The sequence below is a fragment of the Cherax quadricarinatus genome, unplaced genomic scaffold (genome assembly GCF_038502225.1).
Source record: "Cherax quadricarinatus isolate ZL_2023a unplaced genomic scaffold, ASM3850222v1 Contig3655, whole genome shotgun sequence".
Lineage (NCBI taxonomy): Eukaryota > Metazoa > Arthropoda > Malacostraca > Decapoda > Parastacidae > Cherax > Cherax quadricarinatus.
In genome coordinates this window covers 11,396-38,803 of record NW_027198681.1, presented here as the reverse complement: position 1 = coordinate 38,803, position 27,408 = coordinate 11,396, and the positions used below count along the sequence as shown (strand labels likewise).

Here is a 27,408-nt window from a genome sequence, read left to right as displayed (position 1 = left end):
ATGGGAAGCGGGCAGCCGCCATCACCGCTCAGCCGGGGCGACTCAGGGAAGGTCTGTGATTGGTCAGAAATAGAGAACGGGAACCTAGATGCGCTGGGGGAGTCGGAGGACGTGCGCAAAAAACCACGTTTTGAGGACCGAGTACACTCGGTCCTGCCCGGTAAAGGGTATTAAAGAATCTGAACTTTTGTTCTAACAAATGGATGAAAATGCTTAATCTTATTGTCTTTAAAGAAGTTTTTAAGTCCAGGTTAGGGTCAGAGCTTTGTGTATTGTGACTTTAGGGTAAAAAATATAAAGAAGTTCGGTAATAAATTGATGTATGAAGAAACAGTAAATTTTAGTGCACAGTGGCTTGTACTCTAAAACAACTAAATCACACTGATAATGACATAAAATTAAAATCTTACTTTACAGGAATTGGTGCAAAATGCTGAAGATGCTGGAGCAACACTTGTTGAGGTGTTGCATGAGACACGAAAAGTTCAGTGTCCCAGAGCACATAATGCTGTCCAGAAGTTCCTTAAGGTAAATAGTATAGTTTTGTCCATTCAAATTCAAATTTATTTATTTATTTGCAAGTAGTACATTGAGATTATGTATTTATAATAATGGGTTGCAGTGCAAAGAGAGCCTCTATTATGCCTAGGCATTATGGGCCGACTTAATGGCTTACTGACTACAACACTAATGAAATTTATCAGAGTATTACAGTAGTTCTATTAATTATAAGTGAATCTATACAAACAAAAACATATTCATATTTTCAAAAATGCTTTTTATGAAGCATGATTCAAAAGTAGTTTCTAGTAGTTTACAGTATGAGAATGCTACAATTTGGTGAAGGGCAGTACTGGCTGATCACATGCAAACTGACGTACAAACCACAGCCCAGTTGGTCAGGTACTGACTTTAGGTGCCTGTCCAGTGCCTTCTTGAAGACAGCCAGGGGTCTGTTGGTAATTCTCCTTATGTATGCCTGGAGGCAGTTGAACAGTCTTGGGCCCCGGACACTTATTGTGTTGTCTCAGTGTACTTTTGGTGCCCCTGCCTTTTATTGGGGAAATGTTGCATCTCCTGCCGAGTCTTTTACTTTCATAGGGAGTGATTTTTTGTGTGAAAGTTTAGTACTAATCCCTCTAGGATTTTCCAAGTACAGTGGACCCTTGTGTAATGGCATCATCGGCTAATGCCAAAATCAGATAGTGCCACGTTTTTGTGTCAAAATATTGGCTCAGCTAACCCCAAGAACTCAGTTAAAACCCTTTACCAGGGACGCCAGTATATATATACACCCAATGTTTCCACCTGTATTGTGGGATAGAGACATGGATCTCAATGTGTGAGCTAAGGCAACTTGGGTACCACTCACATAGTCATCTGTCTGAAGACAAGTACTCATATTTTCCTTCTTGGTTGCCTTTGCCCAGTGTTTTTATACAGTGTAGTAACCCTGTGGCACTATTGAGAGAGCATCAGAACTTTGTTATATGTCTTACCTTCTGGGCAACTCACACTTTGCCCAGAAGAGCAGCTTCTCCCAGCCTGGCTTCAATTAAAACGGCTGATGCACCCTCTGCTACTCTCACATCCATGTGTAAACAAAAGAGCATTGCAATACCTGCAGTATACATGGAGGGTATTCCGAGGGTCATTGTCCTCGTGGCCTGGTCCATGATCAGGCTTGGCATTGGATCAGGGCCTGCTCAGCCAGGCTGTTACTGCTGGCCACACGCAAATCGATGTACGAACCATAGCCTGGCCGGTAAGGTACTGACTTTACCTGGAGAGAGTTCCGGGGGTCAACGCCCCCGCAGCCCGGTCTGTGACCAGGCCTCCTGGTGGATCAGAGCCTGATTAACCAGGCTGTTGCTGCTGGCTGCACGCAAACCAACGTACGAGCCACAGCCCGGCTGATCAGGAACTGACTTTAGGTACTTGTCCAGTGCCAGCTTGAAGACTGCCAGGGGTCTGTTGGTAATCCCCCTTATGTGTGCTGGGAGGCAGTTGAACAGTCTTAGGCCCCTGACACTTATTGTATGGTCTCTTAACGTGCTAGTGACACCCCTGCTTTTCATTGGGGGATGTTGCATCGTCTGCCAAGTCTTTTGCTTTCGTAGTGAGTGATTTTCGTGTGCAAGTTCGGTACTAGTCCCTCTTGGATTTTCCAGGTGTATATAATCATGTATCTCTCCCGCCTGCGTTCCAGGGAATACAGGTTCAGGAACCTCAAGCGCTCCCAGTAATTGAGATGTTTTATCTCCTTTATGCACGCCGTGAAGGTTCTCTGTACATTTTCTAGGTCAGCAATTTCACCTGCCTTGAAAGGTGCTGTTAGTGTGCAGCAATATTCCAGCCTAGAAAGAACAAGTGACCTGAAGAGTGTCATCATGGGCTTGGCCTCCCTAGTTTTGAAGGTTCTCATTATCCATCCTCAACTTCTTGTGACCTGACCCCCACCCTTCTGGGACTTGACCTGCACCTACTTACAGTGTTGCCCTTGATACTTGTCTTGCCACCTAGCTTATAGTAACTTGCCTTGTTCAATGGATTACCAATTGCTATTCATTATTGAATACTTGAGTGCCTATTCTTTATAGTGCTATGAGAGACCATTCACAATCAGCTTGGTGGTTAATTGGAACCTGGAACCCCACACCCATACAACCACTCAATAGGTGATTACAGTACTTGCAATGCAGCTGTAGCAGCCTGTAGATTGTCCAGCTCAATGTGACGTCCTGGCATAGATCCACCTCAATTTCTTCTTGTTAATAATGTACCCTATTCACTGTATTTATCTCACTGGTCATGCGATTGTTTCACTTTATTATCTTTCTTGGGTGACACGTGACAACGTCGCCTGAGCACACACACTAGCCTGCCCGCTCTGACTGCGCACCACATTTTACTTTCTATATCACTTACGAAAATGCGGCTCTCCCTACACTTATGTGGCTCAAGCAGATTATAAATCCTTCAAGGAATTGTTCACTATCCTAACACACTTAGCTACCCTTCAGATCACTTAGGTAGCCCTCGAAAACACTTATATTCGCGGAGCACTGAAGGCGTGACCGGCGCACTCACTGACGAGACGATGTGTGTGTTTGTATGTGTGTATGTATATATAGCCTAAACTACACTGAACCTTTCTTCAGTTTAATTACACCAGCATTAAAATTTAATGCTCCGAAGTGGTATTCACAAGTTAGAACAGCATAATATAATGACAGAAAACACAATAAAATAACATTCTTAGGTCAAACAGAGGAGTGTTCTGGTGATGCACAGAAACTGCTGCTGTATTTTCATTTATAAAATTACTGAACTGGCACCTACATTGCCAAATAATTTAATTGTAAGAAAGAAATGGTACACCATCACTGAAAGTCTGAAGCTGATAAAGAGAAGCTGTCTCAAATTAAAGCACAGAAACCTTGCAACAAGAAAAATATCCAACTACAGGTATCATAATTATTGTTAATAATGCCAACATTGTGTTCATCTACCTACCTATAGGAATTCCCATTCAAGGGATGCTTAAATATTAGTCACCACACCTCGGTGAGCGATGGCCGACTTAATAATTTTGCTTTCCTGAATTTATAATTCTTAGAATAATGTTCAGCAAATTTTCATCATTTTCAGGGGCCTGCACTGTGTCTTTACAACAATGCAACTTTTACTACAGACGACTGGGAGGGCATACGCAAGCTTAGTGACAGCATTAAAAAAGATGATCCTCTGAAAGTTGGGCAGTTTGGATTAGGATTCAAGTCAGTGTTTCACATTACTGGTATGTTACCTAAAAATTTATTTAAGAATGATGAATATACCATTTGGAAATTTAGAAACATAACACTTGAGGTAAATTCAATACTTCAGCCTATGTGAATGATTTCATCAGTTGATAAATTAGACACATATGCAACTCTTGGGTTTCTCCTACGTATGGACTGATGAAGCCACTGTGTGGCGAAACGTTTCCTCAATAAAGATACCCAAGAGTTGCATATGTGTCTAATTTATCAACATGTCGGTTCTCTGAACCATTCATCTACAAATTTCATCAGTTATTGAATGTAGATGATTGTTCAGATTAGCTTTTAATTCTATGCATAATCAAGGTTAGTAATCCGTCTTTATCTACAACTGTTCTATGTATATAGCATGAAGACAAATGCAAAGTTCTAAACAATCGACAGGTAAATAACCATGCCACATATAAACTAAATAATGTAGAACTTAATAATGCGGATTGCAAAAAGGATTTGGAAGTTCTGGTTAGCAGTAATCTAAAACCAAGACAACAGTGCATAAGTGTTCACAATAAAGTGAACAGAATCCTTGGCTTCATATTGAGAAGCATAGATAACAGGAGTCCTCAGGTTATTCTTCTACTCTGCATATCCTTGGTTAGGCCTCACCTAGGTTATGCTGCACAGTTTTGGTCACCATATTACAGAATGGATATAAATGCTCTGGAAAATGTACAAAGGAGGATGACGAAGTTGATCCCATGTATCAGAAATCTTTCATATGATGATAAACTGAGGGTTTTGAATCTGCACTCTCTAGAAAGGCAAAGAGTTAGGTAGGATATGATTGAGGTGTATAAATGGAAGAGAGGAATAAATAAAGGGGATGTAAATAGTGTGCTAAAAGTATCTAGCCTAGGCAGGACTCAGAGCAATGGCTTTAAGTTGGAAAAATTCAGATTCAGGAAGCATATAGGAAAGCATTGGTTAGGTAATAGGGTTGTGAATGAGTGGAACAAGCTCCTGAGTACAGTTAGAGGGACTAAAACATTGTGTAGTTTTATAGATAGGTTAGATAAATGCACGAGTGGTTGTGGGTGGGTGTGAGTTGGACCTAACTAGCTTATTCTATTAGGTCAGATGCCATGCTCCTTCCGTAAGTGAATGTGACCTGACCTGACTAGGCTGGGGCATTGGCTTAAGCCGGTAGGAGATTTGGACCTGCCTTGCATAAGCCAGTAGGCCTGTTGCAGTGTTCCTTCTTTCTTATGTTCTTATATTTTATTTTCAAATGAGAAATGTAAATAACAAACTACCTAGAGTTTACCTGGAGAGGGTGTCGGGGGTCGATGTCCCCGCAGCCCAGTCTGTGACCAGGCCTCATGGTGGATCAGGGCCTGTTCAACCAGGCTGTTGCTGTTGGCTGCACACAACCCAATGTATGAACCACAGCCCGGCTGTTCAGGTACTGACTTTAACATAAGAACATAAGAAAGGAGGAACACTGCAGGAGGCCTGCTGGCCCATACTAGGCAGGTCCTTTACAATTCATCCCACTAACAAAACATTTGCCCAAACCAATTTTCAATGCCACCCAAGAAATAAGCTCTGATGTGAAAGTCCCACTCAAATCCAACCCCTCCCACTCATGTACTTATCCAACCTAGATTTGAAACTACCCAAAGTCCCAGCCTCAATAACCCAACTAGGTAGACTGTTCCACTCATCAACTACCCTATTTCCAAACCAATACTTTCCTATGTCCTTTCTAAATCTAAACTTATCTAATTTAAATCCATTACTGCAGGCTCTCTCTTGGAGAGACATCCTCAAGACCTTATTAATATCCCCTTAATTAATACCTATCTTCCACTTATGCACTTCGATCAGGTCTCCCCTCATTCTTCATCTAACAAGTGAATGTAACTTAAGAGTCTTCAATCTTTCTTCATAAGGAAGATTTCTAATGCTATGTATTAATTTAGTCATCCTACGCTGAATGTTTTCTAACGAATTTATGTCCATTTTCTAATACGGAGACCAGAACTGAGCTGCATAATCTAGGTGAGGCCTTACTAATGATGTATAAAGCTGCAGTATGACCTCTGGACTTCTGTTGCTTACACTTCTTGATATAAATCCCAGTAATCTATTTGCCTTATTACGTACGCTTAGGCATTGCTGTCTTGTGTACGAAAGGTATATAATACCGACAAGATGAGAGTAAGACACATGTGCAACATCTGGGTATCTTTATTGTAGACGTTTCGCCATCCAGTGGCTTTATCAATACAAATTCCAGGACATAACTTGAAGACAGTAGAACTATGTACAGAAGATGAGGTAATCAGTCCCTCAACCTAGGAGTAGGTGCGAACAGCACCATAGTCGTGGAGATTCTCCACGACTATGGTGCTGTTCGCACCTACTCCTAGGTTGAGGGACTGATTACCTCATCTTCTGTACATAGTTCTACTGTCTTCAAGTTATGTCCTGGAATTTGTATTGATAAAGCCACTGGATGGCGAAACGTCTACAATAAAGATACCCAGATGTTGCACATGTGTCTTACTCTCATCTTGTCGGTATTATATACCTTTCGTACACAACTTGTCAGACACTGCAACATCATGGAATCTTAATTCTGAGGACATGTACATAACCTTCACAACTACGACTACTACTACAACTAACCCATCTCTTTGGGAAGGACCTACTTCCACTGGGGAGTCCCGCCCACCAGTGAATTTGCCCTCGTCTGCTTCACCTGACGTTGCTGTGTAGGCGCCAGGATTCTTTCTTCTGCTTCGGAATCTCCACGACTGTGGTGCTGTTCGCACCTGCTCCTGGGTTGAGGGACTGATTACCTCATCTTCTGTACATGGTTCTGCTGTCTTCAAGTTGTGTCCTGGAATTTGTATTGATAAAGCCACTGGATGGCGAAACGTCTACAATAAAGATACCCAGATGTTGCACATGTGTCTTACTCTCACATTGCTGTCTTGGTTTAAGGTTGCTGCTCACCATAACCCCCAAGTCCTTTTCGCAATCTGTATGGCTAAGTTCTACATCATTTAACTTATAAGTACTAGGGTTATGGGCACTCCCAAGCTTCAGAACCTTGCATTTATCTACATTGAACTGCATCTGCCACTTTTCTGACCAAGAATAGAGTTTGTTTAAATCCTCCTGAAGTTCCCTAACATCTACGTTTGAATCAATTATCCTACCTATCTTTGTGTCATCGGCGAATTTGCTCATATCACTAGTAATTCCCTCATCAAGATCATTGATATATATTATAAACAACAACGGGCCCAAGACTGATCCCTGTGGAACGCCACTTGTTACAGATCCCCACTCGGATTTAACCCCATTTATGGACACTCTCTGCTTCCTGTCAGTGAGCCATGACTCGATCCACGAGAGCACTTTTCCCCCAATGCCATGAGCTGCCACTTTCTTTAACAGTCTATGGTGTGGAACTCTATCAAAAGCCTTACTAAAATCTAAGTAAATAATATCAAATTCTTTATTGTGGTCAACAGCCTCAAAAGCTTTACTGAAGAAAGTTAATAAATTAGTTAGACAAGACCGGCCTCTTGTGAATCCATGCTGAGTATCATTAATCAAGCTATGCTTATCGAGATGGCTTCTTATAATCTCAGCTATAATTGACTCTAGTAATTTGCCTACAATTGAGGTCAGGCTTATTGGGCGGTAATTTGACGGTAACGACTTGTCCCCTGTTTTAAAAATAGGAGTTACATTAGCCATCTTCCACATATCAGACACTACACCTGTTTGAAGAGATAAATTAAAAATATTAGTTAATGGTTCACAGAGTTCCATTTTGCATTCCTTAAGAACCCTTGAAAAAACCTCATCAGGACCCGGCGACTTCTTTTGCTTCAGTCTGTCTATCTGCTTCACAACCATCTCACTAGTGACTGTGATGTTACATAATTTATATTCTTCTAGCCCACTGTAAAAATTAATTACTGGAATATTGTTAGTGTCTTCCTGTGTAAAAACTGAGAGAAAATAATTATTTAAAATCAAGCACATTTCATTCTCTTTGTCAGTAAGGTGCCCATAGTTATTTTTAAGGGGACCTATCTTATCTCTAACTTTTGTTCTATAGACCTGGAAAAAACTTTTTGGGTTAGTTTTAGAATCCCTGGCAACTTTAATTTCATAGTCCCTTTTAGCTTTTCTTATCCCCTTTTTAATGTCCCTCTTAATGTCAATATACTGATTCATAAGATGACCCTCACCTCTTTTGATATGCCTATAAATTCCTTTCTTATGCCCTAGTAGATATTTGAGCCTATTATTCATCCATTTTGGGTCATTTCTATTTGATCTAATTTCTTTATATGGGATAAACGCTCTTTGAGCAGCATGCATAGTGTTCAGAAAACTGTCATATTGATAGCTCTCTTCGTTACCCCAGTCAACAGATGATAAGTGTTCTCTAAGCCCATCGTAATCTGCTAAGCGAAAATCTGGGACTGTTACTGAGTTATCGCTACTATCGTACTTCCATTCAATGCTAAATGTAATTGATTTGTGGTCGCTAGCACCCAGTTCCTCTGAAATTTCTAAATTATTAACAAGGGATTCATTGTTTGCCATAACTAAGTCAAGCAGGTTATTTCCCCTTGTAGGTTCTGTCACAAACTGCTTCAAAAAACAATCCTGAAATACTTCTAAGAAGTCGTATGATTCTAAATTCCCAGTCAAGAAATTCCAATCAACATGACTAAAGTTAAAGTCTCCTAGAATTACTACATTATCGTGCCTTGTGGCCTTAACAATTTCCTCCCATAGTAGTTTCCCTTGGTCCCTATCTAAGTTTGGGGGACGGTATATCACTCCTAAAATCAGTTTTTCATGCCCCTCTGAAAATTCTATCCAGACTCTGTATGTGTTACTTCAGACTTAATACCCGTTTTTATGCAACAGTTCAAGCGATCTCGGACATACAATGCCACCCCACCCCCCTTCCCAATACTTCTATCTTCTTGGAACAATTTAAAACCCTGAATATGACATTCCGCAGGCATGTCCCGACTTTTTGAATTAAACCACGTCTCAGTTAAGGCAAATACATCAATGTTACCTACACTAGCAGCTAATCTCAACTCGTCCATCTTATTCCTAGCACTACGGCAATTAGCATAATGAACATTGAAAGACTCTCCTTTCTCTTTACCCTTCCTGCTCATTTCTATTTTTCTACTAAACCTATTACTGTCCTTATCACCCAAGGTCCCTGGCTTTTCAATATCTATCTCGTTCTTATTATTACTAGTTCCCCTAGAACTCGTAATATCACTACACTGGGACTTCACTGTTTTCCTGCCAAAACCCATACCACTAACTATTCCTAGTTTAAAGTCCTAACTGCTCCCTCCACTGCAGTTGCCAGTGCTCTCACCCCACACCTAGATAAGTGAACCCCATCCCTAGCATACATGTCATTTCTGCCATAGAAGAGGTCCCAGTTGTCAATGAATGTTACCGCATTTTCCTTACAGTATTTGTCCAGCCAGCAATTGACACCAATTGCCCTGGACAACCATTCATTTCCAACTCCCCTCGTTGGCAAAATACCACATATGAGAGGGTTCCCACCCTTACTTCTAATTATTTCTATTGCTGACCTATACCTGCTAATCAGGTCCTCACTCCTACGTCTGCCAACATCGTTGCCTCCAGCACTGAGACAGATAATAGGATTACTCCCATTACCTCTCATGATGTCATCCAGACGGCTAACAATATCCTCCATCCCAGCCCCAGGAAAGCAAACTCTCTGTCTCCTACTCCTGTCCTTCAAGCAGAACGCCCTATCCATATACCTAACTTGGCTATCCCCAACAACAACAATATTCGTACCTTCCTTAATGTCTTTTGTCGTGTAGTTCCCAGTAGTCGACTCACATTCGTCGGGTAGCACTGAGAATGTATTGGATGTTTCCACAACAGTTTCCACGGCAGTCTCTTTCTTCTTCATCGTTTCTACCTTTCATTCGTCTTCTTGATCGTCAACTTCTTTCCCTGCTGTCCAGCCACTGACCAGTTTCCCTTCTTGACCTGAGGACTCAAAACAGGAGGACTACTCCGAATCTTTTTGTTTTCCTCGGTCAGTCGCCGAATTTCCATATTCGCCAACCTCAATTCTTCCTTAAGCTGTTGGTAAAGTTGCTCAATGGAGGGCATCTTGCTTCAATTCTAGAGAGCGCGCAAACAGGTCTTCACAGAGCCAAGTACACGTCAACACGAGTCCAGTGCCTGGGAGGTGGTTGAACAGTCTTGAGTCCCCTCACACTTATTGTGTTGTCTCCTATTGTGCTAGCGGCACCCCTGCCAAGTCTTTTGCTTTCATAGGGAGTGATTTTCGTGTGCAAGTTTGGTACCAATCCCTCCAGGATTTTCCAAGTGTATATAATCATGTATCTCTCCCACCTGCATTCTAGGGAGTACAGGTTGAGGAACTTCAAGCATTCCCTGTAACTGAAATGTATTATTGCAGTTACGTGATGTGAAGATTCTCTCTACTTTTTCTAGGTCAGCATTTTCACCTGCCTTAAAAGGTGCTGCTAGTGTACAGCAATATTCCTGCTTAGATCGAACAAATGACCTGAAGAGTGTCATCATAGGCTTGGCATCCCTAGTTTTGAAGGTTCTAATTATCCATCCTGTCATTTTTCTAGCAGATGCGATTGATACAATGTTGTGGTCTTTGAAGGTGAGATCCTCTGACATTATCACTCCCAGGTCTTTTACATTAGTTTTTCGTTCTATTGTGTGGTTGAAATTTGTTTTGTACTCAAATATAGTTTTAATTTTCTCACGTTTTCTACATTGGAGTATTTGAAATTTCTCATCATTAAACTTTATATTGTTTTCTGTGGCCCATTTAATGATTTTGTTGATGTGTGCTTGGAGTCTTGCAGTGTCTTCAGTGGAGGACACTGTCATGCAAATTCGAGTGTCATCTGCAAAGGAAGACATGGTACTGTGGCTAAGATTCCTGTCTATGTCAGATATGAGGATGAGGAACCAGAGCTTCTCACCATAGCTGCCTCAGACTTTATTTTGTTGACAACTACTCTTTGTGTTCCATTTGTTAGGAAATTTTAGATCCATCTAGCAACTTTCGCTTTATTCCTTTATCATGCGTTTTGTGTGCTATTACAGCATGGTCACACTTGTCAAAGGCTTTTGCAAAGTCTGTTTTTATTACATCTGCATTCTGTTTGTCTGCTAGAGCATCCAGGTTAGTTAAAGGTCTGTTGTTGACTCTGTTTTCTATTTCAATTACGAATGTGCGAAATTCTTCTAATTTGATTCACTGACGATGAAGAGTCTTACTTAAACAGCTTTTAATGACGCCTATCATTCTTTCTTAAAATCTGCCTTGCCATGGAGCTTTAGGTGGAATGTGTCTCCACCGACAACTACATTCAGTCAGTATCTGTTGTACTCAGGTTGATCAAAGATCTTGCTTATTAAAGCAGCACCAGCAACAAAGTTTGTTGCATTGTCTGAAATTATCAGTCTGGAGCTTGCCCTTTTGGCTGCAAATCTTCTGAATAGTTTGATAAAGGTTTCAGGAGACATGTCAGTGGCTGCTTCTAGGTGTACTAGGTGTACAAACAGATGTATACCTTGTTGCAAACTTTGTCAACTGTTTTAGTTAAAATTTTTGGTCCAGTGTAATCTACACCTGTCATCTCAAGTAGAGTTACATAACATACTCTTTCAGAGGGATATGGTGGTGGACCTGAATGCTGACATACTCATGTATCGTAGTGACAACAAGTAATGTTGTCTCTTATTTGTTTTTTCATACTTTGTCGACTTCGAAGTATCCAGTAGGATACCCCACCATGTAACACGTTACTGTGGCCATTTTTAATAATCAGGTTTATTAGCCAATGATTCTTGGGGATCAATATTGGATGTATGGCTTCTTTAGGTAGTGAAGAATTATGAATTCTTCCTCAACATCTTATAATTTTTTCTGAGTCGAGATAAAGTCCTAAAGAATTGATCATATTAAGTTTCTTGTAGGTAGTAGGTTGGTAGACAGCAACCACCCAGGGAGGTACTACCGTCCTGCCAAGTGAGTGTAAAACGAAGCCTGTGATTGTTTTACATGATGGTTGGATTGCTGATGTCTTTTGTCTGTCTCATAAATATGCAAGATTACAGGCATGTCTTGCTACTTCTACTTACACTTAGGTCACACTACACATACATGTACACATTTATTTATACACACTCATCTGAGTTTTCTTTGATTTTATCTTAATAGTTCTTGGTCTTATTAATTTTCCTTTTATATCCATGGGGAAGTGGAATAAGAATCTTTCCTCCGTAAGATTATCTGTCTCAGTGCTGGAGGCAACGATGTTGGCAGACGTAGGAGTGAGGACCTGATTAGCAGGTATAGGTCAGCAATAGAAATAATTAGAAGTAAGGGTGGGAACCCTCTCATATGTGGTATTTTGCCAAGGAGGGGAGTTGGAAGTGAATGGTTGTCCAGGGCAATTGGTGTCAATTGCTGGCTGAACAAATACTGTAAGGAAAATGCGGTAACATTCATTGACAACTGGGACCTCTTCTATGGCAGAAATGACATGTATGCTAGGGATGGGGTTCACTTATCTAGGTGTGGGGTGGAAGCACTGGCAACTGCAGTGGAGGGAGCAGTTAGGACTTTAAACTAGGAATAGTTAGTGGTATGGGTTTTGGCAGGAAAACAGTGAAGTCCCAGTGTAGTAATATTACGAGTTCTAGGGAAACTAGTAATAATAAGAACGAGATAGATATTGAAAAGCCAGGGACCTTGGGTGATAAGGACAGTAATAGGTTTAGTAGGAAAATAGAAATGAGCAGGAAGGGTAAAGAGAAAGGAGAGTCTTTCAATGTTTATTATGCTAATTGCCGTAGTGCTAGGAATAAGATGGACGAGTTGAGATTAGTTGCTAGTGTAGGTAACATTGATGTATTTGCCTTAACTGAGACGTGGTTTAATTCAAAAAGTCGGGACATGCCTGCGGAATGTCATATTCAGGGTTTTAAATTGTTCCAAGAAGATAGAAGTATTGGGAGGGGGGGTGGGGTGGCATTGTATGTCCGAGATCGCTTGAACTGTTGCATAAAAACGGGTATTAAGTCTGAAGTAACACATACAGAGTCTGTTTGGATAGAATTTTCAGAGGGGCATGAAAAACTGATTTTAGGAGTGATATACCGTCCCCCTAACTTAGATAGGGACCAAGGGAAACTACTATGGGAGGAAATTGTTAAGGCCACAAGGCACGATAATGTAGTAATTCTAGGAGACTTTAACTTTAGTCATGTTGATTGGAATTTCTTGACTGGGAATTTAGAATCGTACGACTTCTTAGAAGTATTTCAGGATTGTTTTTTGAAGCAGTTTGTGACAGAACCTACAAGGGGAAATAACCTGCTTGACTTAGTTATGGCAAACAATGAATCCCTTGTTAATAATTTAGAAATTTCAGAGGAACTGGGTGCTAGCGACCACAAGTCAATTACATTTAGCATTGAATGGAAGTACGATAGTAGCGATAACTCAGTAACAGTCCCAGATTTTCGCTTAGCAGATTACGATGGGCTTAGAGAACACTTATCATCTGTTGACTGGGGTAACGAAGAGAGCTATCAATATGACAGTTTTCTGAACACTATACATGCTGCTCAAAGAGCGTTTATCCCATATAAAGAAATTAGATCAAATAGAAATGACCCAAAATGGATGAATAATAGGCTCAAATATCTACTAGGGAATAAGAAAGGAATTTATAGGCGTATCAAAAGAGGTGAGGGTCATCTTATGAATCAGTATATTGACATTAAGAGGGACATTAAAAAGGGGATAAGAAAAGCTAAAAGGGACTATGAAATTAAAGTTGCTAGGGATTCTAAAACTAACCCAAAAAGTTTTTTCCAGGTCTATAGAACAAAAGTTAGAGATAAGATAGGTCCCCTTAAAAATAACTATGGGCACCTTACTGACAATGAGAATGAAATGTGCTTGATTTTAAATAATTATTTTCTCTCAGTTTTTACACAGGAAGACACTAACAATATTCCAGTAATTAATTTTTACAGTGGGCTAGAAGAAGATAAATTATGTAACATCACAGTCACTAGTGAGATGGTTGTGAGGCAGATAGACAGACTGAAGCAAAATAAGTCGCCGGGTCCTGATGAGGTTTTTTCAAGGGTTCTTAAGGAATGCAAAATGGAACTCTGTGAACCATTAACTAATATTTTTAATTTATCTCTTCAAACAGGTGTAGTGTCTGATATGTGGAAGATGGCTAATGTAACTCCTATTTTTAAAACAGGGGACAAGTCGTTACCGTCAAATTACCGCCCAATAAGCCTGACCTCAATTGTAGGCAAATTACTAGAGTCAATTATAGCTGAGATTATAAGAAGCCATCTCGATAAGCATAGCTTGATTAATGATACTCAGCATGGATTCACAAGAGGCCGGTCTTGTCTAACTAATTTATTAACTTTCTTCAGTAAAGCTTTTGAGGCTGTTGACCACAATAAAGAATTTGATATTATTTACTTAGATTTTAGTAAGGCTTTTGATAGAGTTCCGCACCATAGACTGTTAAAGAAAGTGGCAGCTCATGGCATTGGGGGAAAAGTGCTCTCGTGGATCGAGTCATGGCTCACTGACAGGAAGCAGAGAGTGTCCATAAATGGGGTTAAATCCGAGTGGGGATCTGTAACAAGTGGCGTTCCACAGGGATCAGTCTTGGGCCCGTTGTTATTTATAATATATATCAATGATCTTGATGAGGGAATTACTAGTGATATGAGCAAATTCGCCGATGACACAAAGATAGGTAGGATAATTGATTCAAACGTAGATGTTAGGGAACTTCAGGAGGATTTAAACAAACTCTATTCTTGGTCAGAAAAGTGGCAGATGCAGTTCAATGTAGATAAATGCAAGGTTCTGAAGCTTGGGAGTGCCCATAACCCTAGTACTTATAAATTAAATGATGTAGAACTTAGCCATACAGATTACGAAAAGGACTTGGGGGTTATGGTGAGCAGCAACCTTAAACCAAGACAGCAATGCCTAAGCGTACGTAATAAGGCAAATAGATTACTGGGATTTATATCAAGAAGTGTAAGCAACAGAAGTCCAGAGGTCATACTGCAGCTTTATACATCATTAGTAAGGCCTCACCTTGATTATGCAGCTCAGTTCTGGTCTCCGTATTACAAAATGGACATAAATTCGTTAGAAAACATTCAGCGTAGGATGACTAAATTAATACATAGCATCAGAAATCTTCCTTATGAAGAAAGATTGAAGACTCTTAAGTTACATTCACTTGTTAGACGAAGAATGAGAGGAGACCTGATCGAAGTGTATAAGTGGAAGATAGGTATTAATAAAGGGGATATTAATAAGGTCTTGAGGATGTCTCTCCAAGAGAGAACGCACAGTAATGGATTTAAATTAGATAAGTTTAGATTTAGAAAGGACATCGGAAAGTATTGGTTTGGAAATAGGGTAGTTGATGAGTGGAACAGTCTACCTAGTTGGGTTATTGAGGCAGGGACTTTGGGTAGTTTCAAATCTAGGTTGGATAAGTACATGAGTGGGATGGGTTGGATTTGAGTGGGACTTTCACATCAGAGCTTATTTCTTGGGTGGCATTGAAAATTGGGTAGGGCAAATGTTTTGTTAGTGGGATGAATTGTAAAGGACCTGCCTAGTATGGGCCAGCAGGCCTCCTGCAGTGTTCCTCCTTTCTTATGTTCTTATGTTCTTAAAAGTCAACTAAAATGCCGGGAACAATGGGCTAGTAACCCCTTTTCCTGTAAAGATTACTAAAAAGAATAAGAAGAAGAAAATTGTCAAAGTGGGAAGTCTGAATGTGCGTGGATGTTGTGCAGATGATAAGAAAGAGATGATTGTGGATGTTATGAATGAGAAGAAGCTGGATGTCCTGGCTTTAAGTGAAACAAAGCTGAAGGGGGTGGGAGAGTTTCAGTGGAGAGGAATAAATGGGATTAGGTCAGGGGTTTCAAATAGAGTTAGAGCTAAAGAAGGAGTAGCAATAATGTTGAAGGATAAGCTATGGCAGGAAAAGAGGGACTATAAATGTATTAATTCAAGGATTATGTGGAGTAAAATAAAGATTGGATGTGAAAAGTGGGTTATAATAAGCGTGTATACACCTGGAGAAGAGAGAAGTGTAGAGGAGAGAGAGAGATTTTGGGAAATGTTGAGTGAATGCGTGGGGAGTTTTGAATGAAGTGTGAGAGTAATGGTGGTTGGGGATTTCAATGCTAAAGTGGGTAAAAATGTTATGGAAGGAGTAGTAGGTAAATTTGGGGTGCCAGGGGTAAATGTAAATGGGGAGCCTTTAATTGAGCTATGTGTAGAAAGAAATTTGGTAATAAGTAATACATATTTTATGAAAAAGAGGATAAATAAATATACAAGGTATGATGTAGCACGTAATGAAAGTAGTTTATTAGATTATGTATTGGTGGATAAAAGGTTAATGGGTAGGCTCCAGGATGTACATGTTTATAGAGGGGCAACTGATATATCGGATCATTATTTAGTTGTAGCTACAGTTAGAGTAAGAGGTAGATGGGAAAAGAGGAAGGTGGCAACAACAAGTAAGAGGGAGGTGAAAGTGTATAAACTAAGGGAGGAGGAAGTTCGGGTGAGATATGAGCGACTATTGGCAGAAAGGTGGGCTAGTGCAAAAATGAGTAGTGGGGGAGTTGAAGAGGGTTGGAATAGTTTTAAAAATGCAGTATTAGAATGTGGGGCAGAAGTTTGTGGTTATAGGAGGGTGGGGGCAGGAGGAAAGAGGAGTGATTGGTGGAATGATGAAGTAAAGGGTGTGATAAAAGAGAAAAAGGTAGCTTATGAGAGGTTTTTACAAAGCAGAAGTGTTATAAGAAGAGCAGAGTATATGGAGAGTAAAAGAAAGGTAAAGAGAATGGTGAGAGAGTGCAAAAGGAGAGCAGATGATAGAGTGGGAGAGGCACTGTCAAGAAATTTTAATGAAAATAAGAAAAAATTTTGGAGTGAGTTAAACAAGTTAAGAAAGCCTAGGGAAAATATGGATTTGTCAGTTAAAAACAGAGTAGGGGAGTTAGTAGATGGGGAGATGGAGGTATTGGGTAGATGGCGAGAATATTTTGAGGAACTTTTAAATGTTAAGGAAGAAACAGAGGCAGTAATTTCATGCACTGGTCAGGGAGGTATACCATCTTTTAGGAGTGAAGAAGAGCAGAATGTAAGTGTGGGGGAGGTACGTGAGGCATTACGTAAAATGAAAGGGGGTAAAGCAGCTGGAACTGATGGGATCATGACAGAAATGTTAAAAGCAGGGGGGGATATAGTGTTGGAGTGGTTGGTACTTTTGTTTAATAAATGTATGAAAGAGGGGAAGGTACCTAGGGATTGGCAGAGAGCATGTATAGTCCCTTTATATAAAGGGAAAGGGGACAAAAGAGACTGTAAAAATTATAGAGGAATAAGCTTACTGAGTATACCAGGAAAAGTGTACGGTAGGGTTATAATTGAAAGAAATAGAGGTAAGACAGAATGTAGGATTGCGGATGAGCAAGGAGGTTTTAGAGTGGGTAGGGGATGTGTAGATCAGGTGTTTACATTGAAGCATATATGTGAACAGTATTTAGATAAAGATAGGGAAGTTTTTATTGCATTTAGGGATTTAGAAAAGGCATATGATAGAGTGGATAGAGGAGCAATGTGGCAGATGTTGCAAGTATATGGAATAGGTGGTAAGTTATTAAATGCTGTAAAGAGTTTTTATGAGGATAGTGAGGCTCAGGTTAGGGTGTGTAGAAGAGAGGGAGACTACTTCCCGGTAAAAGTAGGTCTTAGACAGGGATGTGTAATGTCACCATGGTTGTTTAATATATTTATAGATGGGGTTGTAAAGGAAGTAAATGCTAGGGTGTTTGGGAGAGGGGTGGGATTAAATTATGGGGAATCAAATTCAAAATGGGAATTGACACAGTTACTTTTTGCTGATGATACTGTGCTTATGGGAGATTCTAAAGAAAAATTGCAAAGGTTAGTAGATGAGTTTGGGAATGTGTGTAAAGGTAGAAAGTTGAAAGTGAACATAGAAAAGAGTAAGGTGATGAGGGTGTCAAATGATTTAGATAAAGAAAAATTGGATATCAAATTGGGGAGGAGGAGTATGGAAGAAGTGAATGTTTTCAGATACTTGGGAGTTGACGTGTCGGCGGATGGATTTATGAAGGATGAGGTTAATCATAGAATTGATGAGGGAAAAAAGGTGAGTGGTGCGTTGAGGTATATGTGGAGTCAAAAAACGTTATCTATGGAGGCAAAGAAGGGAATGTATGAAAGTATAGTAGTACCAACACTCTTATATGGGTGTGAAGCTTGGGTGGTAAATGCAGCAGCGAGGAGACGGTTGGAGGCAGTGGAGATGTCCTGTTTAAGGGCAATGTGTGGTGTAAATATTATGCAGAAAATTCGGAGTGTGGAAATTAGGAGAAGGTGTGGAGTTAATAAAAGTATTAGTCAGAGGGCAGAAGAGGGGTTGTTGAGGTGGTTTGGTCATTTAGAGAGAATGGATCAAAGTAGAATGACGTGGAAAGCATATAAATCTATAGGGGAAGGAAGGCGGGGTAGGGGTCGTCCTCGAAAGGGTTGGAGAGAGGGGGTAAAGGAGGTTTTGTGGGTAAGGGGCTTGGACTTCCAGCAAGCGTGCGTGAGCGTGTTAGATAGGAGTGAATGGAGACGAATGGTACTTGGGACCTGACGATCTGTTGGAGTGTGAGCAGGGTAATATTTAGTGAAGGGATTCAGGGAAACCGGTTATTTTCATATAGTCGGACTTGAGTCCTGGAAATGGGAAGTACAATGCCTGCACTTTAAAGGAGGGGTTTGGGATATTGGCAGTTTGGAGGGATATGTTGTGTATCTTTATATGTGTATGCTTCTAGACTGTTGTATTCTGAGCACCTCTGCAAAAACAGTGATAATTTGCGAGTGTGGTGAAAATGTTGAATGATGATGAAAGTATTTTCTTTTTGGGGATTTTCTTTCTTTTTTGGGTCACCCTGCCTCGGTGGGAGACGGCCGACTTGTTTAAAAAAAAAAAAAAAAAAAAGTTTCTTAGGGTATTTATCCTGTTTCTAGAAATTTATACTCTGTAGGGAAGACATCGTTCTGTATTTGTTTTATCCAGTATTTAATGGGTTCAGGAAATTCATAATTAAGCTTTATCCCTTTAATGAATTTGACATGATAACATGTCAGCTGGATTCTCTTGTGAAGAGATGTGGAGAAAGAGATAGTCTCTCTGCATCTCTCTTATTTCTGCTACTCTATTTTGTACATATACCAACTTACTCTTGTTATTTTGTAACCACTCGAGAACTGCTTCATTATCACTCCAGATCACGTTTTTTCAAAAGTGAGATGATTAAGCACTTTGTTGAGATAGACAGCTAATTTTGTACCTACAGAGCCTGCTGTCAGTTCTAATTGTAGTATTGTTCTGGCCTTCAAGGGTGCTACCCTGGCCTTTGAAGCAATTAATGTACTTCCTTCAGCATTACTCATTTAAGCTACAGTGCCATAACCTCTGGTTGACGCATCACAGAACACATGTAATGTGTACTTGTTTCCTTCTTGACCTATTTATCTTGGAAATTCAATTTGATAAAGTTGTTTAAACTCTTTGGATTTTTCATCCCATACTTGACTCATTTCTAGAGGTAAGTTTTCATCCCAACTTAATTTGAGCCTCCATGCATCTTGCACAAGCATTTTACCTTTTATGGTATTTGGTGAGATGAGTCCGAGAGGATCAAAACATAGTGATAACTCTGACAGCAAACTACGTTTGGCGAGTCTGTTGCTTCGTTTATTTTTTATTCTTTTGAGACTCGGTATCTTCCTGTATGTTCCAATTAAGTCCAAGCATGTTGTTGCAATCAGGAATTTCAGCTTCGGGGAAATTTTTTGTGATAAGTTCCCTTAATTATGTTGAATTCGTATTTCACATCCTGAAAGGAATATTTTCTTCTGTCATCTTCTTGTTAGCTTCTCTGTGTAAGGATTTATTCACAATACCTTGAAGATTGTCCACATAAAAACTTTTATTTAATATTTCTTTGAAGGGACTTTCAGATTTCTGTAACTGCTATGATGTCTGGGGACTTCAGATATGTATTTAGAATAGCTTCTAGCAAGAATGGAGAGGATGTTGCACCAAACAAGACTGACTTGCAATGAAATGTTTTCACAGGGCTTTGAGGATCATGTGGATTTTCAGGCCACAAGAATCTAGTATAATCATGATCTATTTCCTGTAGATATGGAAATATAGCTAAGTAGGAATATGAATTTGTGTGAAATTCATAAGCATGTCTCCAAGCTTCTCAGTGAGGGGTCTGATCATCAGACAGTCATTAAGACTTGCTACATCTTTATAATCATGTGTGCTGTAATTATATACAACACATAGTGGAATGGTTTCAGAATCCTTTCTGTCTCCATTGTGTGGGAGATAATGAGCTTCTGTCTTCAACTTCTCTTCAGCTACTTCCTCAGTGAGGTTATTGAACACCTGTTCTTGTATATTATCATGTGCAGTCATCAGCTCTGGATTCTTCCTGAGCTCGTGTATTAATGAAGATTGCTATGAAACATATGCTGCTACTAGAGCGGTAATAAAGAATGCTATGAAACGTATGCTGCTACTTTAGGAGTAATGAAGAATGCTTCTCATGTGCTGTCACCAATTATTGCAACTCTCCTTAACAAATCCATTGAATCCTCTGCCTTCCCATCAATTCTCAAAATAGCAAGGGTCACCCCGATCCACAAAGGAGGTGATCCAACTGACCTGAACAACTACATGCCTATATCTAACTTATCCTTTTTTTCTAAAATCTTTGAAAAATTAATTCATAAACAAGTCTATTCCTAATTAGTCTCCCTCAACATACTCAACCCCAGTCAGTTTGGATTCAGGCCGATAAACAGCACGAACTATGCTATAATACATATACTAGAACTAATATATATGGCACTCGAAAAAAAAGAACTCCCCATGGGAATCTTCATCAATCTATGAAAAGCTTTTGATACAGTTGAACATGACTTATTGCACCTAAAGTTAACTCATTATGGAATAACCGGGCACTCTCTCAATTACTTAGTCATGCTCATACTAGCTAACACTGTAAATACTGAATTACAGAAAATATCTACCTGGATGATGACCAACAGGCTTACTCTCAATATAGACACAACCTATTTCATGCAGTTTGGAAAAGAGCTTCAAATGTATGGCTTAACATAATGATAAATGGATCACACATTTCTGGACTCACAGAGGGTAAATTTCTAGGACTCCACCTTGACAGCAATCTCAAATTCCAGAAACGCATACAGTAATTTTCTAAGAAAGTCTCTAAGACAGTAGGCATTCTATCAAAGATACGGTACTATGTACAGCAATCAGCTCTCCTTGCTCTGTACCACTCACTCATTTATCCCTATCTCACCTATGGAGTCTATATATGGGGCTCAACTACAAGAAATCACCTCAGACCCTTAATGTTACGTTGGTTGTCCCTATTACTTTGATAGTAAGGTTCTCACTACATGTTCTAGTGTGGGGTAGCTTTTTACTTAATGGCCTTATCTGTCTAGGGGTAATACTTACATCATGGCTGATCATCTTGAGTGTGTCTGATATCCTTTCACCAGCCCTCTTCACAGGTTATGTAAACTACTACTATAAAAATATAACTGTATTCTCAATAGATATGTACAGAATATACAATCACAGCCTCCATTTTCAAAACAAAATCTACACACTCCATGCCTGTGCTCCACATGGTGTGTTGCAACAACTCTTGTCCTTCACTCTTCCTGACATAACTCTGGGCTAACCAGTGTTTTGACACACTTTAGTCACCCTGGGTATGGTGGCCAAAACTTAAATTATAAAAACTCACCCCTGGAGCACACATGATGCCCCAAAAGATAGGAGAAGGACCCAGAGATCCTGCCAGGTTGAAGGTCAGCCACAGAGAGAGAGAGTCAGTGAGAGGGAGAGAGAGAGAGAGCCTGGCTAAGCTCCTCCCACCAAAACAAAAGACTGTTGCCAAGCACAATTCTCCAGTTACCACAATTCTACCACCTCTTAATTTTACTTTTACAAAAAGAAATACAACTTTATAAACTACTTATTTAAATTGTGTGTTTATGTGTCTATAGTATAACCTATTATATTGAGAAAAATAGGTTTGACCCAGCTGCCTCTCAGTCATAAGGTTGATCAGTCCTTCTGACATTTAGAGCAAAGTCCCCATCAATTCAATATAATTAGGTATTATTATAGTAACTGTTACTTATAAATACATGTTGGGTCCTATAGCCCCATAACACTTAATAACCCAACAAAAAACAGTAGTCCATTTGATAACAATTTCCAACTCGAGACAACATACTCTGCCACTATTCAAGAGTCATAACTCAATATACAAAACACCCACACTTTTTATTGTGCCTACTACATACATAGGACACCACACTCTAATATAAACCCTCCTCTTAAACTTTACCTTGACAGCTGCAACAGAACACACAACCATAATACAAGACACAGAACACTTTGATATCCCTCATGCTCAGCTCCCCCTATGCAAAAATGCTATGCACATAAAGGGCCCTAAGATTTGGAATTCACTGCCAGAGAACACTAAAGGACCCCTGTCTGCAAATCAGTTGAAGACTCTTCTCAGAAATCACCTACTCACTCAAAACTAAGCAGATTCCAAGCTGCTTTCAAATTCACCTCCATTAACACATACTGTGCTAAGGATCATAGTGTCAATCACCTAAATCTCAAAACTTCAAAAATAGATGCTCACAGTTCATTACATTACTAAAAACAACAGACATAGCCCCACTCCACAAAGGTGGCAGTAAAACAATTGCAAAGAACTATAGACCAATAGCACTAAGATCCCATATCATAAAAAATTTAGAGACAGTTCTAAGAAGCAAGATAGCCTACCACCTAGATACCCTTCAGTTACACAACCCAGGGCAACACGAGTTTAGAGCAGGTCGCTCCTGCCTGTCATAGCTACTGGACCACTATGATAAGGTCCTGGATGCTGTAGAGGATAAACAAAATACAGGTTTAGTAAACACAGACTTTGCAAAAGCTTTCAACAAGTGTGACCATGGTGTAATAGCATACAAAATACATGATAAAGGAATAATGAAAGTTGGTAGATGGATCTACAACATCTTAACAAATAGAACACGAGTAATAGTAAACAGAGTAAAGTCCCACGCAGCCACGGTAAAAAGCTCTGTTCCACAAGGCACAGTACTCACTCCCATTCTATTCCTCATCCTCATTTCTGACATAGAAATGTAAGCCGTAGCTCCGTGTCTTCCTTGCGGATGACACCCGGATTAATGGCAGTAACCTCCATCAAAGACACTGCAAGACTCCAAGCAAACATCAACCAAATCTTCGAATGGACAACTCATAACAATATGAAGTTCAACTCAGATATGGGAAACTTGAAGAAATTAAAAATGTGTCAGAGTATACAACAAATTTTAACCATACAATAGAGTGGAAAAGTGATGTGAAGGACCTGGGAGTGATACTGTCAGAGGATCTCGCCTTTAAAGACCACAACAATATATCTATCTAATCTGCTAGGAAAATGATAGGATGGATAATGAGAACCTTCAAAGCTAGGGACGCCAAGCCCATGATGTTTCTCTTCAAATCGCTTGTGTTCTCTAGGCTGGAATACTGCTGTACACTAATGGCCCCCTTCAAGGCTGGCGACATTGCAGACCTGGAGAGTGTACAGAGAACTTTCCCAGCACATGTAAGTACAATAAGGCACCTAAGGTACTGGGAATGGTTGAAGGTCCTTGATCTGTATTCCCTCGAACGCAGGCGAGAGAGATACATGATAATATGCACTTCGAATGTCCTGGAGGGATTGGTACGAAACCTGCAAACGAAAATCACTCCCTATGAAAGCAAAAGACTTGGCAGGAGATGCAACATTTCCCTGATGAAAAGCAGAGGTACCACGAGTACACTGAGAGACAACACAATAAGTGTCCAGGGCCCAAGATTGTTCAATTGCCTCCCAGCATACATAAAGGAGAGTACCAATAGACCCCTGGCTGTCTTCAAGAAGGCACTGGACAGGCACCTAAAGTCAGTACCTGACCAACCGGGCTGTGGTTCATACGTCAGTTTGCATGTGACCAGCAGTAACAGCCTGGTTGATCAGACCCTGATCCACCATGAGGCCTGGTCTCAGACCATGACACGGGGGTATTGACCCTCAAAACCCTCTCCAGGTAAACTCCAGGTAATACCACATTGTAAAAAATCAATACCTGTACAAAATTTTTCTGACTTATACTCAATTGTAACAATCTCAATTTGTAAACTACTTTCAACATTGTAATATTCCCATATTGTAATTTAAGTAATTTTACTGTTGATATATACAACCTGTATACTACTTTCAACTTGTCCCATTGTAATATTCCCATATTGTAATTTAAGTCAATTTACTGTTTACTATATATATAAAATCAGATGTATAACTTTACAATCTATGATCTATTTGTCTAGTATTAAGTAGTCTGTAAGCCATTAAATTTAGTCTGCAAATTATTATTATAATTACACACTGTAAACTATCTGTAAATAGGACTCCCTACATCATGTCAATCACATTGTAAACTTGCAAAGAAATAAAAATTTGAATTTGAATATGCTGCTACTATAGCAGTAATAAAGAATACTATGAAACATATGCTGCTACTGTAGCAGTAATAAAGAATACTATGAAACATATGCTGCTACTATAGCAGTAATAAAGAATGCTATGAAAATATGCTGCTACTATAGCAGTAATAAAGAATGCTATGAAACATATGCTGCTACTATAGCAGTAATAAAGAATGCTATGAAACATATGCTGCTACTATAGCAGTAATAAAGAATGCTATGAAACATATGCTGCTACTATAGCAGTAATAAAGAATACTATGAAACATATGCTGCTACTATGTGGAATGGGGTGGGAACAAGTACTTAGCCTTGTGGAAACAGAGCTTTTCACTGAAGCTGCCTCAGATTTTACTCTGTTTTTTAGGATGTTATAGATCCGTCTACCAACTTTTCCTGTTATTCCTTTATCAACACATTTTGTGGTTGCACTTGTCAAAGGCTTTGCAAAGTCTGTGTAAACTACATCTGCATTTTGTTGTTCCTCTAAAGCATCCAGGACCTTCTCTTAGTAGTCCAGTAGCTGGGACAGGCAGGAGCGACCTGCTCTAAACTCCTGTTGCCCTGGGTTATGTAATTGATGTGTATCTAGGTGGTTGGTGATCTTGCCTCTTAGAATCCTTGCTTTACTGCCACCTTTGTAGAGTGGGGCTATTCCTGTTGTTTTTAGTGAGTGTGGGATGATCCCTGTGTCCATGCTGCCTCTCCATAGATTGCTGAAGGAACGTGACAGGGGCTTCTTGCAGTTCTTGATGAACAAGGAGTTCCATGAGTCCGGGCCTTGTGCAGAGTGCATAGGTATAACATTAATTGCCTTTTTGAAGTCTTGTGGTGTTGGGATAGTATTGGAAATTTATGAAATGATCAAATTTTGGGTCTCAGTCATAAAAAATTAATTTAGATTGGCGACCCTTAGTCTGGTTAATGGGTCGCTAAAAACAGAGTTGTACTGGGACTTTAGTATATGTGCCTTGAGTAGACCTCAAGTGCCAAGGAGTTAATTTTTTATAGACAAAGGTTCGGATCTGTGTTTTTCTAGGATATCTTCCCAGCTTGTTTCATTTATGACATTTATTGACTTGTTCCCATTGTATGTTTTTGTTATGGAAGTCAAATTTTGTGAAGGTACCCTCATAACTGATCACATTTTGTTGGTCAAGTATTATGTAATTATTGTCTTTTATTCTTCTACAGATGCTGTAACAATCATCAGTGGTGATAAGGTGCTCTTTATGGATCCAAGTGAACCAGAAAATAAAATGTGTCGCATTGTTTCTCTGAAGAAATTAACAAACATCTGCCCTCTTGAGGACTGTCTACTCTTCTGGAGTAATTACATGAGCACACAGAATATAAATGATGGCCACTTTGCTGCTACCCTCTTCTGGTTTCCACTGAGGGAGAGCCCATCAAAGATATCAGATACTGTTTACTCACATTCACATGTTACAAGGCTGTTTCAGTCATTTGGTGTGGAAGCTCCTGTGTGTTTAACATTTTTAAATTCTCTTGAAAAAATATGTCTGAAAAGAATTAATGAAAATCATAATAATATAGAAATTATTCATGAAGTAGAACTAATTAGTCCGTGCATGACTGAAGTTCAGCAAAAAAGAAGAGACTTTAAACAAAAGCTCTTAAAATGCAATGGTATCCCATCTCAAACAATTACTTGCTATTATGAGGCTACAATCCAGAGTGTGAAAGGAAACAGCACAGAGGAGCAGATTATGCATATCCTTCATTACCTGCCAGGTTCAAGTGAAGCCTCTTCAGTAGTGTGGAAAGGAAAGGACAGTAGTGGACACATGCCACTAGTTGGTGTAGCTGCACCCAGTGTAAAACATGGCTCCTCATGGTCTAGTGGTCATATTTTCTGCTTTCTACCATTACCTCTAGAATCTTCCAACAGTACCAATCTTCCTGTTCACATCAATGGTTTCTTCGCTCTTGATCAAAATAGGAGACATGTTAAATGGAAAACTGAAGAGAGTAACAATGAACCTGAGGTATGTATTAGATTTGTTTTGTTATGGGTAAATGTTGGATTAAGAGATATTACAAGCTGAAACACACACACATACACACACAGAAAGGTCAGGGGAGACATGATAACGACATAGAAGATGCTGCAGGGAGTAGACAAGGTTGACAGAGATAGGATGTTCCAGAGAGGGGACACAGAAACAAGGGGTCACAACTGGAAGCTGAAGACTCAGACGAGTCACAGGGACGTTAGGAAGTATTTCTTCAGTCATAGAGTCATCAGGAAGTGGAATAGCCTAGCAAGTGAAGTAGTGGAGACAGGAACCATACACAGTTTTAAGAAGAGGTATGACAAAGCTCGGGAAGCTGAGAGGGAGATGACCTAGTAGCGATCAGTGAAGAGGTGGGGCAAAGAGCTGAGTGTCGACCCCTGCAACCACAATTAGGTGAGTACAATTAGGTGAGTGCACACACACACACACACACACACATGCACACACACATGCACATGCACACACACATGCACATGCTCACACACATGCACATGCACACACACATGCACATGCACACACACATGCACATGCACACACACATGCACATGCACACACACACACACATATACACACACACACATGCGCACACACAAAGACTGCAAACCTCACTTAAGGAAAAGGATCTTGGGGTGTGTATAATACCGAGCACATCTGAGGCACACATCAACCAGATAACTGCTATAGCATATGGGCCCC

The 27,408-nt window shown here is 39.9% G+C and overlaps 1 protein-coding gene across 1 annotated transcript; it reads left to right on the top strand.

Moving 5' to 3' along the window:
- Positions 1-27,232, top strand: LOC128685565 (sacsin-like). Its single transcript, XM_070081678.1, has 4 exons — positions 1-141; positions 418-528; positions 3,652-3,799; positions 25,868-27,232. Exons 1-4 carry the CDS (start codon positions 1-3, stop codon positions 26,740-26,742), a joined length of 1,275 nt encoding a protein of 424 aa, XP_069937779.1. The 3' UTR covers positions 26,743-27,232.
- Positions 27,233-27,408: the final 176 nt, after the last annotated feature.

What these genes read in the sequence shown, in the direction of transcription:
- LOC128685565 (XM_070081678.1), top strand. Translation starts at nt 1, where the DNA reads ATGGGAAGCGGGCAGCCGCCATCACCGCTCAGCCGGGGCGACTCAGGG. An exon ending in AACCACGTTTTGAGGACCGA is followed by an intron (nt 142 to 417) that starts GTACACTCGGTC and finishes CTTACTTTACAG; the next exon opens with GAATTGGTGCAAAATGCTGA. An exon ending in CTGTCCAGAAGTTCCTTAAG is followed by an intron (nt 529 to 3,651) that starts GTAAATAGTATA and finishes CATCATTTTCAG; the next exon opens with GGGCCTGCACTGTGTCTTTA.